We start from the raw sequence: 15,654 nt of genomic DNA on the forward strand, positions 1-15,654 counted from the left end.
GCTTATGCCCCAAAATAACAACACACAAACTGTATTCTTTTAAACACTACTTGACCCATTTCTGTTCATGTGTGTAGCACCCCAAGATGCGCTTACCGGGAAGATTCTAGCCTATGTCCATCCTGGGTCAGAGCTTCATCGCATCTGCTCTGGAGAGGAGAGCATGGCGTCTGTCTCTCAGAGGAGCTGCCCTGCATCTGCCCAGGAGAGGGGAGCATGGCATCTGAGCTCACTTCCTCTTCCTCCCAGCATTCTGTTCTGTTTACTCCACCCACCTATGTTCTAACCTAGGAGGGCCAAGCAGTTTCTTTATTTTTTAACCAATGACCTTCCTCCATCATTTCCCCTTTTTCTGTTTAAACAAAAAAAAAAAGGAAGGCTTTAACTTTAACATAGCAAAATTACATATAACAAAACAGTTATCAAGTAAAAATTACAATATTTACATCTATTTTATCTTTATCATAACTAAGAAAAACTATAACTAACTATTCTTCAACTCCATTAAAGACTCCAGAAAGATACAATAATACCTAAGCAAACAAGAAATAAGCAACTTCTAAAACTCTAGAAATGACAGAGACATCTCACTGCCTGGACAGTCACCCAAAGTTCTGTACCGCTGGGGCATCCATCTTCGGCCTACAGGTCCATAGTATCCAGCAGACTTTTCCATGAAGCAGGAAATTTCAAAGGCAGTTAAGTCACTATCTGCTGTGTCCTGCAGAATGTCTCGCAGACTCTTTCATGAATCAGGAACCCCAAAGAATCATCTCACCTTTAGGCAAGTTCAGCAGTCCTCTCTCTGCGGGTTCTTTGTGTCCAGTTTATACAATAGTCCAGGCAAGAGCATTTCTTGCCCAAATGGCCAACCAACTCCATAAGGATCCTCTTCGATGCCCATCTTCTTCTTGAAGTAGATTGGGGCTGCCAGGAGCAGAGTGTCTCATTGTCATGAAAAGTCCTAAGTTATTAAAACATTTAAAATGGCATATTCTATAATCTTTGAAAGATATGAAGAATGTCTATCTAAAATATATCTATGTACATGTAGAAAATCTAACTAACATGACTACAAGCTTGACTATTATTTTTTTAAAATATTTATTTATTTATTATGTATACAATGTTCTGTCTGTGTGTATGCCTACAGGCCAGAAGAGGGCACCAGACCTCATTACAGATGGTTGTGAGCCACCATGTGGTTGCTGGGAATTGAACTCAGGACCTTTGGAAGAGTAGGCAATGCTCTTAACCGCTGAGCCATCTCTCCAGCCCCAAGCTTGACTATTATTGATAATTATCCATTAACAACCTAAATACATTACATTTTTAAGTGAACTACACAATCACAATACCTTAATCAATATCAGAAATACATATACAAATAATAAAATTGACCTTAAATTAATATCAGTAAACCAAGATTCATATCAATACAAATTATTCACATCTATATCATCTCCCCCTTTAAATGTAAAAGAACATTTATAAACAATATATGGGAACATGGGGGCAGTTTTTTCTCTCCAAACTGCTTCCTGCTGAATGGGGGCGCTGTTATTCGGGTCTTTTATGGGATAACCTGTCTGCTAGGTTCATCTCAGTTGGCAGTTGAGCGAAGCAATTTTTTAAGGGTGTTCACAGCAACCCTTCGGGAGGGCGTGGTCTATCATACCATATTGGGATCGAAGAAGCAATCCATAGAGTCTCATTCTCTGTGAAAACAAAAGAAGAATCTCTTTTCCAAAGTATCATATCCTTAGATCCAAATTCTGAAGTCAAGGTATTTTGAAAATATCTATCTTGGATTAGTTCAGCAACATTTATAAACAAATATCTTTTAGCAGCTATTGCTCCTTCCTCAGCATTCAAACAATTCAAACAGAGCATAATAGCATATAGTATCAAGATTCTCATTGTAGGCCGGGCGGTGGTGGCGCACGCCTTTAATCCCAGCACTTGGGAGGCAGAGGCAGGCAGATCTCTGTGAGTTCGTGACCAGCCTGGTCTACAGAGCTAGTTCCAGGACAGGCTCCAAAACCACAGAGAAACCCTGTCTCGAAAAACCACAAAAAAAAAAAAAAAAAAAAGGTTCTCATTGTATTTTCCATCTTTGTGGGGCTTTATTTTATTTTAACCTCTATTTCGTTTACTTTTACTTTTATTTTATGTTTTCTGTATATCTTCGTCCTGGAATAACTCTTTAGACCAGGCTGTCCTTGAACTCTCAGAGATCTGCCTGTCTCTGCCTCCCAGGCATTGGGATTAAAGGCATGTGCTACCACACCTTGAAGTCACAGAGGTCAATCTCCCTCTGCCTCCAAAGTGTTGGGATTAAAGGTGTGTACTACCACACCCAACTACTTTCTTTCTTCCTTATTTTACTTTTAAGAACTTTAACTTTTAGCCTGCATATATTTTTAACAACTGTAAATCATTTAAAGGTTTTCTTTGTCTTTGAATCTCTCTTTACTGTATATCTCTCTTTTTCTGACCACACGAGCCTTTAATTACTGAGCAATATGGGTAGGATTAAAGCCGTGGCTTTGCCAGCTAGATCCAGCCCATTCCTTAGCTTCCCAGCCTCATGGCGGAGGTACCGGCTGCAGCCATGTTTATCACCACAACTCTGTGGCGTTTTAAGGTCCTTGCCAGTAAACAAGCTACAACACTCAAATGCTCTCTCTGTAGCTGACCTCCTGCCTCAAAGAGTCAGAGTTTGCCCTGGCAGGATGGCCCACAAAGCCGGCATTTTAAAACAGCACAACTTTTTTCCTGCTACGGCCGAAAACAAACAATCATGCAGTCAGCTTTTCATCAACACCGTTCAAGTATTCATGGCAGGACCTCTTAATGAGCTGCAGGTTTTGCAGCTAAAGCTGAGTCAGGAAGCCTCTCTTAGATGAGAGCGCTTGCTTGCCTCTAGCAAGCAGAGCAGACCCAAGAAATTGCTGCTACCAAGAAAACATGCTTTACTCTATTCTTTCCCAAGCTTTCTCAGGCTTTCTATGGATATAGTTGTCCACACATTGGGAGCCATTCTGTAGTGAGGAGCTGCGGGCTGTGTTCCTGCCGCCCCAGCTCCTGGTAGCCTGGCTAGCTTATGCCCTAAAATAACACACAAACTGTATTCTTTTAAACACTGCTTGACCCATTTCTGTTCATGTGTGTAGCACCCCAAGGTGCGCTTACCGGGAAGATTCTAGCCTACATCCATCCTGGGTCACAGTTTCATCGCATCTGCTCTGGAGAGGAGAGCATGGCGTCTGTCTCTCAGAGGAGCTGCCCTGCATCTGCCCAGGAGAGGAAAGCATGGCGTCTGAGCTCACTTCCTCTTCCTCCCAGCATTCTGTTCTGTTTACTACACCCACCTATGTTCTAACCTATGAGGGCCAAGCAGTGTATTTTTTAACCAATGACCTTCCTCCATCAAAAAGCTATTTACAGCAAGCCGACAGCTATCATCAAATTAAATGGAGAGAAACTCAAAGCCATCCCACTAAAATCAGGAACACGACAAGGCTGCCCACTCTCTCCATACCTCTTCAATATAGTGCTTGAAGTTCTAGCAATAGCAATAAGACAACATAAGGGGATCAAGGGGATTCAAATTGGAAAGGAAAAAGTTAAACTTTCGTTATTTGCAGATGATATGATAGTGTACATAAGCGACCCCAAAAACTCTACCAAAGAACTCCTACAGCTGATAAATACCTTTAGTAATGTGGCAGGATACAAGATCAACTCTAAAAAATCAGTTGCCCTCCTATACACTAAGGATAAGGATGCAGAGAGGGAAATCAGAGAAGCATCACCTTTCACGATAGCCACAAATAGCATAAAATACCTTGGGGTAACTCTGACCAAGGAAGTGAAAGATATATTTGACAAGAATTTTAAGTCTTTGAAGAAAGAAATTGAAGAGGATACCAGATAATGGAAGGATCTCCCTTGCTCTTGGATTGAGAATCAACATAGTAAAAATGGCAATTCTCCCAAAAGCAATCTATAGATTCAATGCAATCCCCATCAAAATCCCATCAAAATTCTTCACAGACCTTGAGAGGACAATAATCAACTTTATATGGAAAAACAAAAAACCCAGGATAGCCAAAACAATCTTATACAATAAAGGAACGTCTGGAGGCATTACCACCCCTAACTTCAAACTCTATTACAGAGTTACAGTATTGAAAACAGCTTGGTATTGGCATAAAAACAGAGAAGTCAACCAATGGAATTGAATAGAAGACCCGGATTTTAACCCACAAACCTATGAACACCTGATTTTCGATAAAGGACCTAAAAGTATACAATGGAAGAAAGAGAGCATCTTCAACAAATGGTGCTGGCAGAACTGGTTGTCAACCTGTAGAAGAATGAAAATAGATCCATATCTATCACCATGCACAAAACTCAAGTCCAAATGGATTAAAGACCTCAATATCAGTCTGAAAACACTGAACCTGATAGAAGAGAAAGTGGGAAGTACTCTACAACACATGGGCACAGGAGACCACTCCCTACGTATAACCCCAGCAGTACAGACATTAAGGGCAACATTGAATAAATGGGACCTCCTGAAACTGAGAAGCTTCTGTAAAGCAAAGGACACTGTCACTACGACAAAAAGGCAACCCACTGACTGGGAGAAGATCTTCACCAACCCTGCAACAGACAAAGGTCTGATCTCCAAAATATATAAAGAACTCAAGAAACTAGACTTTAAAATGCTAATTAACCCAATTAAATAATGGGGCACTGAACTGAACAGAGAATTCTCAACAGAAGTTCAAATGGCCAAAAGACACTTAAGGTCATGCTCAACTTCCTTAGCGATCAGGGAAATGCAAATCAAGACAACTTTGAGATACCATCTTACACCTGTCAGAATGGCTAAAATCAAAAACACCAATGATAGATAGCCTTTGCTGGAGAGGATGTGGAGTAAGGGGTACACTCATCCATTGCTGGTGGGAATGCAAATTTCTGCAACCACTTTGGAAAGCAGTGTGGCAGTTTCTCAGGAAATTTGGGATCAACCTACCCCAGGACCCAGCAATACCACTCTTGGGAATGTACCCAAGAGATGCCCTATCATACAACAAAAGTATATGCTCAACTATGTTCATAGCAGCATTGTTTGTAATAGCCAGAACCTGGAAACAACCTAGATGCCCTTCAATGGAAGAATGGATGAAGAATGTATGGAATATATACATATTAGAGTACTACTCAGCAGTAAAAAACAATGACTTCTTGAATTTTGCATGCAAATGGATGGAAATAGAAAACACTATCCTGAGTGAGGTAACCCAGACCCAAAAAGATGAACATGGGATGTACTCACTCATAATTGGTTTTTAGCCATAAATAAAGGACATTGAACCTATAATTCGCGATCCTAGAGAAGCTAAATAAGAAGGTGGACCCAAAGAAAAACATATAGTTTCCTCCTGGATATTGGAAGTAGACAAGATTGCTAGGCAAAAATTGGGAACTGGGGGGTGGGGTGGGATGGGGGAAAGGGGAGATTGGGAGAGAAAAGTGAGAAGGGGAGGATGGGGAGAGCTTGGGGGAATGGGATGGTTGGGATAAAGGAAGGGTAGATATGGGAGCAGGGAAGTATATATCTTAATTAAGGGAGCCATTTTAGGGTTGGCAAGAGTCTTGACTTTAGAGGGGTTCCCAGGGGTCCAGAGAGATGTCCCCAGCTATGTCCTTGGGCTGCTGAGGAGTGAGAGCCTGAAATGGCCCTATCCTATAGCCATACTGATGAATATCTTGTATATCACCATAGAACCTTCATCTGGCGATGGATGGAGATAGAGACAGAGACCCACATTGGAGCACTGGACTGAGCTCCCAAGGTCCAAATGAGGAGCAGAAGGAGGGAGAACATGAACAAGGAAGTCAGGACCATGAGGGGTGCACCCACCCACTGATACAGTGGGTCTGATCTATTGGGAGCTCACCAAGGCCAGCTGGACTGGGACTGAAAAAGCATGGGATAAAACAGGACTCTCTGAACATGGCGGACAATGAGGGCTGCTGAGAAGCCAAGGACAATGGCACTGGGTTTTGATCCTACTGCACGTACTGGCTTTGTGTGAGCCTAGCCGGTTTGGATGCTCACCTTCCTAGACCTGGATGGAGCAGGGAGGACCTTGGACTGCCCACAGGGCAGGGAACCCTGACTGCTCTTTGGACTGGAGAGGGAGGGGGAGAGGAGTGGGGCATGGGGGGAGGGGGGAGGGAAAAGGGAGGCGGGGAGGAGGCGGAAATTTTTAATAAAAAAAATTTTAAAAATGGAAAAAAAAAAAGAATCACTCCTGTCTAAAGCTGCATTTTTGGTCAGTTTACATCCCATAGTCACGCCTTTAAAGTCTCCTTAGTTGACAGTTTTGACTTTCATGACCTTGCGGCCCACATAAGAGTAAGGCTTTAATAAATTATTATTAATAGTAGTATGTGTATATATATGTAATATGTGGGCTCACATGTATAACAGCATACATGTGTGGGTGGGAGTACAACTTTGTAGAATGGGTTCTCTCTTTTCACTTTTTTTTTTTTTTTTTTTTTTTTTGAGATAGAGTTTCTCTGTAGCTTTGGAACCTGTCCTGGAACTTGCTCTGTCGACAAAGCTGGCCGTGAACTCACAGAGATTCACCTGTTTCTGCTCCCCCAGTGCTTTGATTAAAGGCATGTGCCACCACCACCCAGTTTCCACCTTTTTTTTTTTTTTGGTTTTTCTTTTTTTAAAAAAATATTTATTTATTATATATACAATATTCTGTCTGTGTGTATGTATGCAGACCAGAAGAGGGCACCAGACCTCATTACAGATGGTTGTGAGCCACCACCATGTGGTTGCCGGGAATTGAACTCAGGACCTTTGGAAGAGCAGGCAATGCTCTTAACCACTGAGCCATCTCTCCAGTCCTTTTTTTGGTTTTTCAAGACAGGGTTTCTCTATGTAACAGAGATCTGGGTGCTTCTGCCTCCTGAGTCCTGGGATTAAAGGTGTGCACCACTACCACCTGGCTTGTCTTTCTGCTTTTTGAAAAACAATTTCTCTGCCGGGCGGTGGTGGCACACGCCTTTAATCCCAGCACTCGGGAGGCAGAGGCAGGCGGATCTTTGTGAGTTCGAGACCAGCCTGGTCTACAAGAGGTAGTTCCAGGACAAGCTCCAAAACCACAGAGAAACCCTGTCCTGAAAAAGAAAAAAAAAAATTCTCTCTTTTTATTTCATGTGCATTGATGTTTTGTCTGCATTTATGTATGTGTGAGGCTGTTGGAGCCCCTGGATGGAACAGGAGTTACCAACAGTTGTGAGTTGCCATATAGGTGCTGGGAATTGAACCCAGGTCCTCTGGAAGAGCAGCCAGTGCTCTTAACTACTAAGCCATCCATCTCTCCTCTTTCCACTTTTGTGTGGGCACCAGAAACTAATCAAATCACCAGATTTTCAGGGCAAGCATCTTTACCTGCTAGCTATCTTGCCAGCCTCAGAACAAGGTTTTTACACATGAAACCTGGAAATGATGGTGGGGAACATGGAGGAAGCCATCTCTATGGGCCCTTGGGTGCAGATGGATAAATAATGAAGGGCTGGATAAGTGGATAAATAATAAAGCCCTGGAAAGGATCAGGACTCTGGGGCTAACGCTGTGGGAAGAGGTAACCAGGACATATATGACCCTCAAGTGGATTAATGGTTGGGGCTGGTCAGGGAGGAGGAAAAGGTATAAAGAGTCAGCTCTGAAAAGTCTGAAAGGGAACAGGATGGATGTCTTTGGGGTTTGGCCCAGGAAATGGGGAAGGGTAAATTAATGTGCTAAGGATGTGGTGAGCTAAGTCTAAATATTGCCCTTTCTACTGTCTTCAAAGACATAACTACAGTAGGCAGCTGAGACATTAGCCCTCCTTTTTCTTTGTCAGTGAGACAAATTTAATAGCTATGCAAGAATGCAAGAACAGGGTCTACAATTCTTTGTGGCCAGGACATTAGGAGAGCTGCTAGCGCTTTCTAGAAGCAGACTGTTCTAGGACCTTTGGAGTTTAGGCTTGGCAGGAGGAGTAAACAAGATATTGCAGCCACACCCCTTTTCCAGTCCTGGGGCTACCATTACAGGACAGCAAAACAAAGCTTATCTAAAATCATCCCCAGTGGTAAAGTGTCTTCCTTCAAGGCTTTCTTTGAAGTACCAGGAACAGCACTTGCCACATCTCCACCCTCATCCAGCTCAATGTAAAAGGTGAAGGAGAGAAATCCCACAAACAAGTGACCTATACAGAGAGGCAGTACTTGGGAGAGCAATAAGGCATAGCACATAAAGGTAGCCAGAAATAGTTAAATTTTTTTTTTGTTTTTGTTTTTCGAGACAGGGTTTCTCTGTAGCTTTGGAGCCTGTCCTGGAACTAGCTCTTGTAGACTAGGCTGGTCTCGAACTCACAGTGATCTACCTGCCTCTGCCTCCCGGGTGCTGGGATTAAAGGAGTGCGCCACCACCGCCTGGCAATAGTTAAATTATTTAAAATATTCAAGTTGGACATGATAAAGAAAAACAACAGGTGACCTGGAGAATTACTGAGGAAAAAGGAAGACTGAGAAGCTGAAAAGCCTAAATATGGCTCAGTGGTTAAGAACAGTTAATGCTTTTGATGGTTTGAATAAGCATGGGCCCAATAGGCTCATATTTCTGAATGCTTGGTCCTCAGTTGAAACTTTTTGAAAGAATTAGGAAGTGCCGGGCGGTGGTGGCCCACGCCTTTAATCCCAGCACTTGGGAGGCAGAGGCAGGTGGATCTCTGTGAGTTCGAGACCAGCCTGGTCTACAAGAGCTAGTTCCAGGACAGGCTCCAAAACTACAGAGAAACCCTGTCTCGAAAAACCAAAAAAAAAAAAAAAGAAAAGAAAGAAAGAATTAGGAAGTATGGCCTTTTGGAGGAGATATGTTAAGGAGGGTGTGCAAGACCAAAGATTTAATTAAGCCTTAATTTTACAGGGATTCCGTTTTCCCTAAAGGCCACCTGGTAAATAACTGAGCCTTCTTGACCCTGGCTCCAGAAATGTGCTGCCATAAGAGAAATTTGAATAGATACCCTAAAAATGGCCAATTAAAATGATAGGGAGCAGGGCCATAAAATTTAATGAGGTCCAGATGTTCTTGGGAGGCATCCTGTCTTTGAAGATACCTTGTCAGTTATTAATGGCTCTTTGTTAGGTTTTTGTGCCCCCAAACTGACCAATGGGTTCAGAAACTATCTTATGTACTCCTCACCCAATCCTAAAATGACAGGACTTGGAACTCCCCTGACTATCCCCTTTAAAAGTTTGCCCCTTTTCCCCTTCCCCAAGTTCAGGGCTGTACTTTGCTAACCCACTGCGGGTGAGGGAAGTGGGTGTGGTGGAGGTATAGTCCAAACCCGAGCTCGAATATTATTAAAAAACCCTCATGTAATTTGCGTCAGAAATCCAGCTCCATAAATTCATTTGGGGATCAGAAACTTGGGCATAACAGGTGAGGGTGGGCTTTGAGTTTCAAAAGCCCACCATGACAGGTTCAATCTCTCTGGCTCTCTGCCTCCAATTTGTGGGTAATGTGTAAGTTCTCAGCTACTGTTCAGTGCCATGCCTGCTTGTCTGATTCCATGTTCTCCATCATGATGGTCATGGACTCATCTTCTGAAACTATAAGCAAGCCCCCAATTAAATGCTTTCTTTTATAAGTTGCCTTGATCAAGGTGTTTCTTCATAGCCATAGAACAGTGACTAAGACATTGCTCTTACAGAAGACCTAGGTTTGGAGCTTACAACTGTCTGTAACTCCAGTTCTAGGGGATCTGATGCCCTCTTCTGGCTTCTGCAGGCACCAGGCATGCACTTGGTACACAAACATACATGGAGGCAAAACACACATATACATAAAATTAAAAAAAAATATTTAAAAAAGAAAACCATGCATATTTGAAGAAAATACAAGTTTGATACATGAAAAGTAGAATCCCATAGCTAAACATAGTTCACTAAAGCTGAGGAATACAAAAGAGAAAGAAAATGATAAAGGTATCTATAGAGAAAATGCATGGTATTTATAATTAAATTCACAAAGAAAATTTAATAGCTATGCAAGAAGGGAGAAGACAATGAAATTTTGTCAAATGACTGGAATAAATTAACTTTCCACTAAATTTTTATGCTTAACCTAATTAGTTCAGGAATAAGAGTAAAAGATAAAAAGAGTGAAAGATATTTTCAGACAAGCTAAGTGAAAAAGACCCCATGAAGCTGGGTGGTGGTGGCACACACCCTTAATCCCAGCATTCAGGAGGCAGAGGTAGGCAGATCTCTGAGTTTGAGGCCAGCTTTGTCTACAGAGCTAGTTCCAGGACAGCCAGGGCTTGAAAAATAAAAAACAAAAACAAAAGAAAAGATGATACCCATTTCTTTCTCTTTTGTATTCCTCAGCTTTAGTGAACTATGTTTAGGTATGGAATTCTGCTTTTCCTGTATCAAACTTGTATTTTCTTCAAATATGCATGGTTTTCTTTTTTAAATATTTTTTTAAATTTTATGTATATGTATGTTTTGCCTCCATGTATGTTTGTGTACCAAGTGCATGCCTGGTGCCTGCAGAAGCCAGAAGAGGACATCAGATCCCCTTACTGAAAGAATATTTTAGCTTAGCCAGGCTAAGTGTAATCCCAGCACAGGGGAGGCTGAGACAGGAGGATGGCCAAGTTCAAGGGTCATCTGGGCTATAAAGAGAGACTCCATTTCAAATCAAAACAAACCAGAAAAAGAAAGAGTGAACTTCTGAAAATGTCTATTGGGAGGGATGACTGAAGGAAGGGAATACTGAGCAGAGAAATCAGTATCCATGTGGGTGAGTTTACATACATCACACAAAGCCATAACAGAGAATGAAAGCACATGATAGGTCAGGTGTTCTGGTACTCACTAGTAATCCCCAGAACTCAGGAAATGGGTAGGAGGATCAACAATTCACAGTCATACTCAGTTACATACTGAGTTCAAGGTTATGCTGAGCTATAAGAGACCTCTCAAAAATCAAAACACATAAACAAAACAAAAAGAAAAATAACCCACAAAACTAAAATTAAGGCTGGGTTGTACTAACAAGTGTCATGGGGGTTGCTTCTCCAGGTAAACTAGTCTAAGGCTTAGGAGGAAGAGAGCTATTAATTAATCTAAGGAGGTTTTCAAGAATATATGTTCACCTTTTCAAGGGCAATCTCTGAAAGGTGAATGAATAAACTACAAACCTGTAAAGGAACAAACAGAAATAAAGACAACCTGACCACCACCAAAATGACAGGCAGGGCAGGCTTCCTACTCTGTACAAAGGCATCTGTCTACCATTGGCATTTGTGAGAACCATTTGTTGGAAATAACAAAGGCTGGGTCATGAAAGGGCTTACCCAAGCCACCCTATGGGCCGGGCGGTGGTGGCGCATGCCTTTAATCCCAGCACTTGGGAGGCAGAGGCAGGCGGATTTCTGTGAGTTCGAGACCAGCCTGGTCTACAGAGCTAGTTCCAGGACAGGCTCCAAAGCCAAAAAAAAAAAAAAAGAAAAAGAAAAGAAAAGAAAAAGAAAGAAAAAAAACCAAGCCACCCTATGCTTATTTCCAATTAAAACTGAGGACAGGTGGGTAAAGGGTATGCACAGGTGGAAAAGTGGAGTTCCTAAGTTGTGGTCCTGTGCTAGGCTTCTGGGCACCAAGGACCATGAGATGTATACCTGGCAGCTAAGAGCTCAGAGGAATGCCTGACTTCTGATCATCTCAAAGCCAGTAGGCTCAGTGCACCCACATAGAAGGGGAAAGTGGGCTGGCTGAGCTCTGGGCCCTAGTCCCTGAATCCTTGGCTCTTACCTGACTCTGCATAGCCAGTTGCTGTAATGATGGGGACAGCTACCATTAGCAGGCCGGATGCACTCCATACATATTTCATGAGGAACTGTTCCAGCATGACATACCATAGGCGTTCCAGCAGGATGAGGTTGATCTGTGAAGCCAGGTCTTGATAGGAGTGCTGCAGTAGTGCCAGCTCCACCTGCAAGGACAATAGATATACAAAAGTCATGGGACAACTCCTTGGGGGTGATAGTGAGTCCTCAAGTACAGCCCACATACATACCATGCTGTTTGATGGCCATAACAACAAGGGATTGGGGACTATACTTGTAGTAGGGCCAAGTCTCAAATAGGGGTGATGATAAGGGACTGCCTGATGTTATGGGGCAGCTCCTGTTCTCTCTTTCAATTACTGCTGTGGTTGGATCTTTCACCACTCCCTCTCTGTACCCTGCCTGGGCAGATCCAGGCCCCTGAGGGCAGCTTCCTTTCATCTGCTGACCCCATTTCTTTGGGCTCCCTCCTAATGCCTCCCTACTCCAGAAATCATGAGCAAGTTTTTTTACCTTGAACTAAGCAAAGGCCAGCATGGGAGAGCAAATGATAAAGTTATTCATTTTATAAAATTCAGTCAATGGTCTTAGTCTACTCAGGCTCCCTTTCCTGCTTTCTTTTCTTTTCTTTCTTTCTTTCTTTCTTTCTTTCTTTCTTTCTTTCTTTCTTTCTTTTCTTTCATTGTTTGAGACAGGGTTTCTCTGTGAAACACTTCTATCTTGGAACTAGCTCTTGTAGACCAGGCTGACCTCAAACTCACAGAGATCCGCCTGCCTCTGCCTCCCAAGTGCTGGGATTAAAGACATGCACCACCACCGCCCAGCTCCTGCTACTTTCCTAGGACTTTTTTTTTTTTTTCAAGACAGGGTTTTTCTGTGGTTTTGGAGCCTGTCCTGGAACTAGCTCTTGTAGACCAGGCTGGCCTCGAACTCACAGAGATCCGCCTGCCTCTGCCTCCCAAGTGCTGGAATTAAAGACATGCACCACCACCGCCCAGCTCCTGCTACTTTCCTAGGACTTTTTTTTTTCAAGACAGGGTTTCTCTGTGGTTTTGGAGCCTGTCCTGGAACTAGCTCTGTAGACCAGGCTGGCCTCGAACTCACAGAGATCCGCCTGCCTCTGCCTCCCGAGTGCTGGGATTAAAGACATGCACCACCACCGCCCAGCTCCTGCTACTTTCCTAGGACTTTTTTTTTTTTTTTCAAGACAGGGTTTTTCTGTGGTTTTGGAGCCTGTCCTGGAACTAGCTCTTGTAGACCAGGCTGGCCTCGAACTCACAGAGATCCGCCTGCCTCTGCCTCCCAAGTGCTGGAATTAAAGACATGCACCACCACCGCCCAGCTCCTGCTACTTTCCTAGGACTTTTTTTTTTCAAGACAGGGTTTCTCTGTGGTTTTGGAGCCTGTCCTGGAACTAGCTCTGTAGACCAGGCTGGCCTCGAACTCACAGAGATCCGCCTGCCTCTGCCTCCCGAGTGCTGGGATTAAAGGCGTGCACCACCACCGCCCAGCTTTCCTAGGACTCTTTGCTGTGAGAAAATTAGACTGAATTTTCCCACTAAAACAAGGTGAATATATGCTCAAATCTGGTAGCAGTTGAAGTCAGACAGACCTCAGAGAAGTCTAGAAGTATTGGGAAGTATTCATGGCAAGGTGACTGGTGTTTTAAATTTTTCTGCCTCCCACCGCATGCCCAGCAGGGCACTGGTTGTCAAGTGTTTTCACTTCTTTCTCTATTTTACTGACACACACTTCATTGTGTATATTCTCACGTCTATTGTAGTACACAGAAACAAAGAGACCATGTGCCCTGCCTAAACTCATATTGCCTAGAGGTGGCAAGCAGTGTAGGAATGTGGACTGAATGGGTTGGGCTGTTAAGAGAACCAGATTTTCATTTTGTTTTGAGGTATGGTAGATGGAATTTAGGACCTTGGCCATTCTAGCTTTGGGCATGCTAGCCAGGTGAACACTCTACCACTGAGCTATATTCCCAGGCCTAGAGAACCAGACTTCAGTTTTTTTTTTCTTTTGTGACTGGGTTTCATTATACAGCTCTGTTGGTTTGGAATTCTTTATGTAGACCAGAGCCAACTTCAAATTTGTGGCAATTTTCCTGTCTCTGCTTTCCAAGTGCTGGGATTACAGGTATGTACCACCATGCCTGGCTTTTTTGTTATTTTTGAGACAGCCTCTCTATGTGCCCAGAAACTCACTATGTAGTCCATGAACTCAGAGTCATCCTCCTGCCTCAGCCTGATAACAAGATTCTTATAAATTTAGAAGCTGATTTAAGATTTACTTTGTTTTTTCAAGCAGGAGGTTGTATACATGTGTATGTAACCTGCATATGCACTATCTGAAATTCTAGCAAGAATATAATACCATGTTGTTTGCCTGCCAGCCAGCCAGCCAGTTAATTCCCTTCTGTAATAAATTGATGACTTGAATCTAGGCCCCTATCTACAGTACATTAGTCAGTGGGACTACTAGAGTGGGACATGTGCCTGTACCAAGGCACTCAATCTACCATCATTTCATATAGTTTAAACAAACAGACTAAGGGTGTCCCAGCAAGTGAACTCTATTGTTGAATGTGCTATTTCCTGAAGCTAGCACAGAGGAAGTCTTTCTAAATACCATGCTCTTTCTTTTGCACTTGCACGTTCTGCCTAGGCCTGCTCATACAGCCCAGTTTTCCTCAAATCCAGCCTCTCATTCCTGAAGTGAGTAAACCACCTTGAAGCACCTTGGTAATCTAGGTTTCTGCCTTAAGCTGGGAGCACTGTCAGCTAAGACTGATGGTGTAGCTATGGGGTATTGTGCCAAGTGCCTCACCCAAGGCCTGGCTGCTTGCCAAGACCCCTGCAGCCCAGTATTCTGGAGAAGAGAATGAGAGAGGGGTTATAGTGAGGGTGAGGCACTTTTTCTTCTAATCTGAAACTTGACCTGGACCAGAAATGCCTCTTTTTGTAGACCATAGAGACAGATCCTTTCCAAAAGTCAAGGACAAGCCTGATTCTCTACAAGTTGTGCAGCCAACCTGACAAGGTCCTGGGGCAAGTGGCTACCTGACCCAGGAAACACAGAGACCTTCATGAAATAGGTGCTTGTGTCCCTCCCCCCGCCCCCAGCACTAGAGAACCGAAACTAGCTGCCAGAATAAGCCTGAGGCAGCTGCAACCACAGGCATAAGGAAGGGGAGGGGCTGCCACAGGATGAAGCTTGCACTGGCCTCAAGTTGCCTTTCCCAGTGTCTGAGGGCCCTCCTGGCCACAGCCCAGCTCACAGAGTGGCTGGAATCTGTGCGGAAGGGCGGCTACAAAGACAGTCGTGGTGGGGGAGCTTGTCAGGCCTAACGTGCAGTGGCTGAAGCTAGGCCAGGCATCCCTATCCCTGGGAGGGAGAGAGGGAGGGAGGGAGGGAGAGCAGGTTGCTTGCCAAGCCTGTCGGTCACTAGCCAGGCATGCCTGGGGCTCTGACAGCCTTGACCCTGAGCACCAACACCACAGCAGCTGCTGTGCTGAGCTCTGATTGTTAACCTCTGCTTGGGCTGAGTCATGCCCATAATACCAGCCAGCCCAGCCAGCTAGCTCCATTGGACGCTGGCCTTCAAAGGTCTCACAGATGTAAGAGACTTTAGGTAGCAGGCTGTGTCCTACCATTCCTGCTCCCAGATGGTAGGAGTCTAATTTCTCCCAGTTGGTTACAG

General features: G+C 43.7%; 1 protein-coding gene across 1 annotated transcript in view; it reads right to left on the bottom strand.

Moving 5' to 3' along the window:
* Abcd1 (ATP binding cassette subfamily D member 1) overlaps positions 1-15,654 on the bottom strand; it is a 31,422-nt gene that overhangs the window by 14,005 nt on the left and 1,763 nt on the right. The window contains exon 2 of the mRNA XM_057759430.1: positions 11,908-12,088. Within this exon, the coding sequence (XP_057615413.1) occupies positions 11,908-12,088 (181 nt within the window). The remainder of the gene's footprint in view (positions 1-11,907; positions 12,089-15,654) is intronic.

The sequence above is a fragment of the Chionomys nivalis genome, chromosome X, assembly GCF_950005125.1.
Source record: "Chionomys nivalis chromosome X, mChiNiv1.1, whole genome shotgun sequence".
Classification (NCBI taxonomy): domain Eukaryota; kingdom Metazoa; phylum Chordata; class Mammalia; order Rodentia; family Cricetidae; genus Chionomys; species Chionomys nivalis.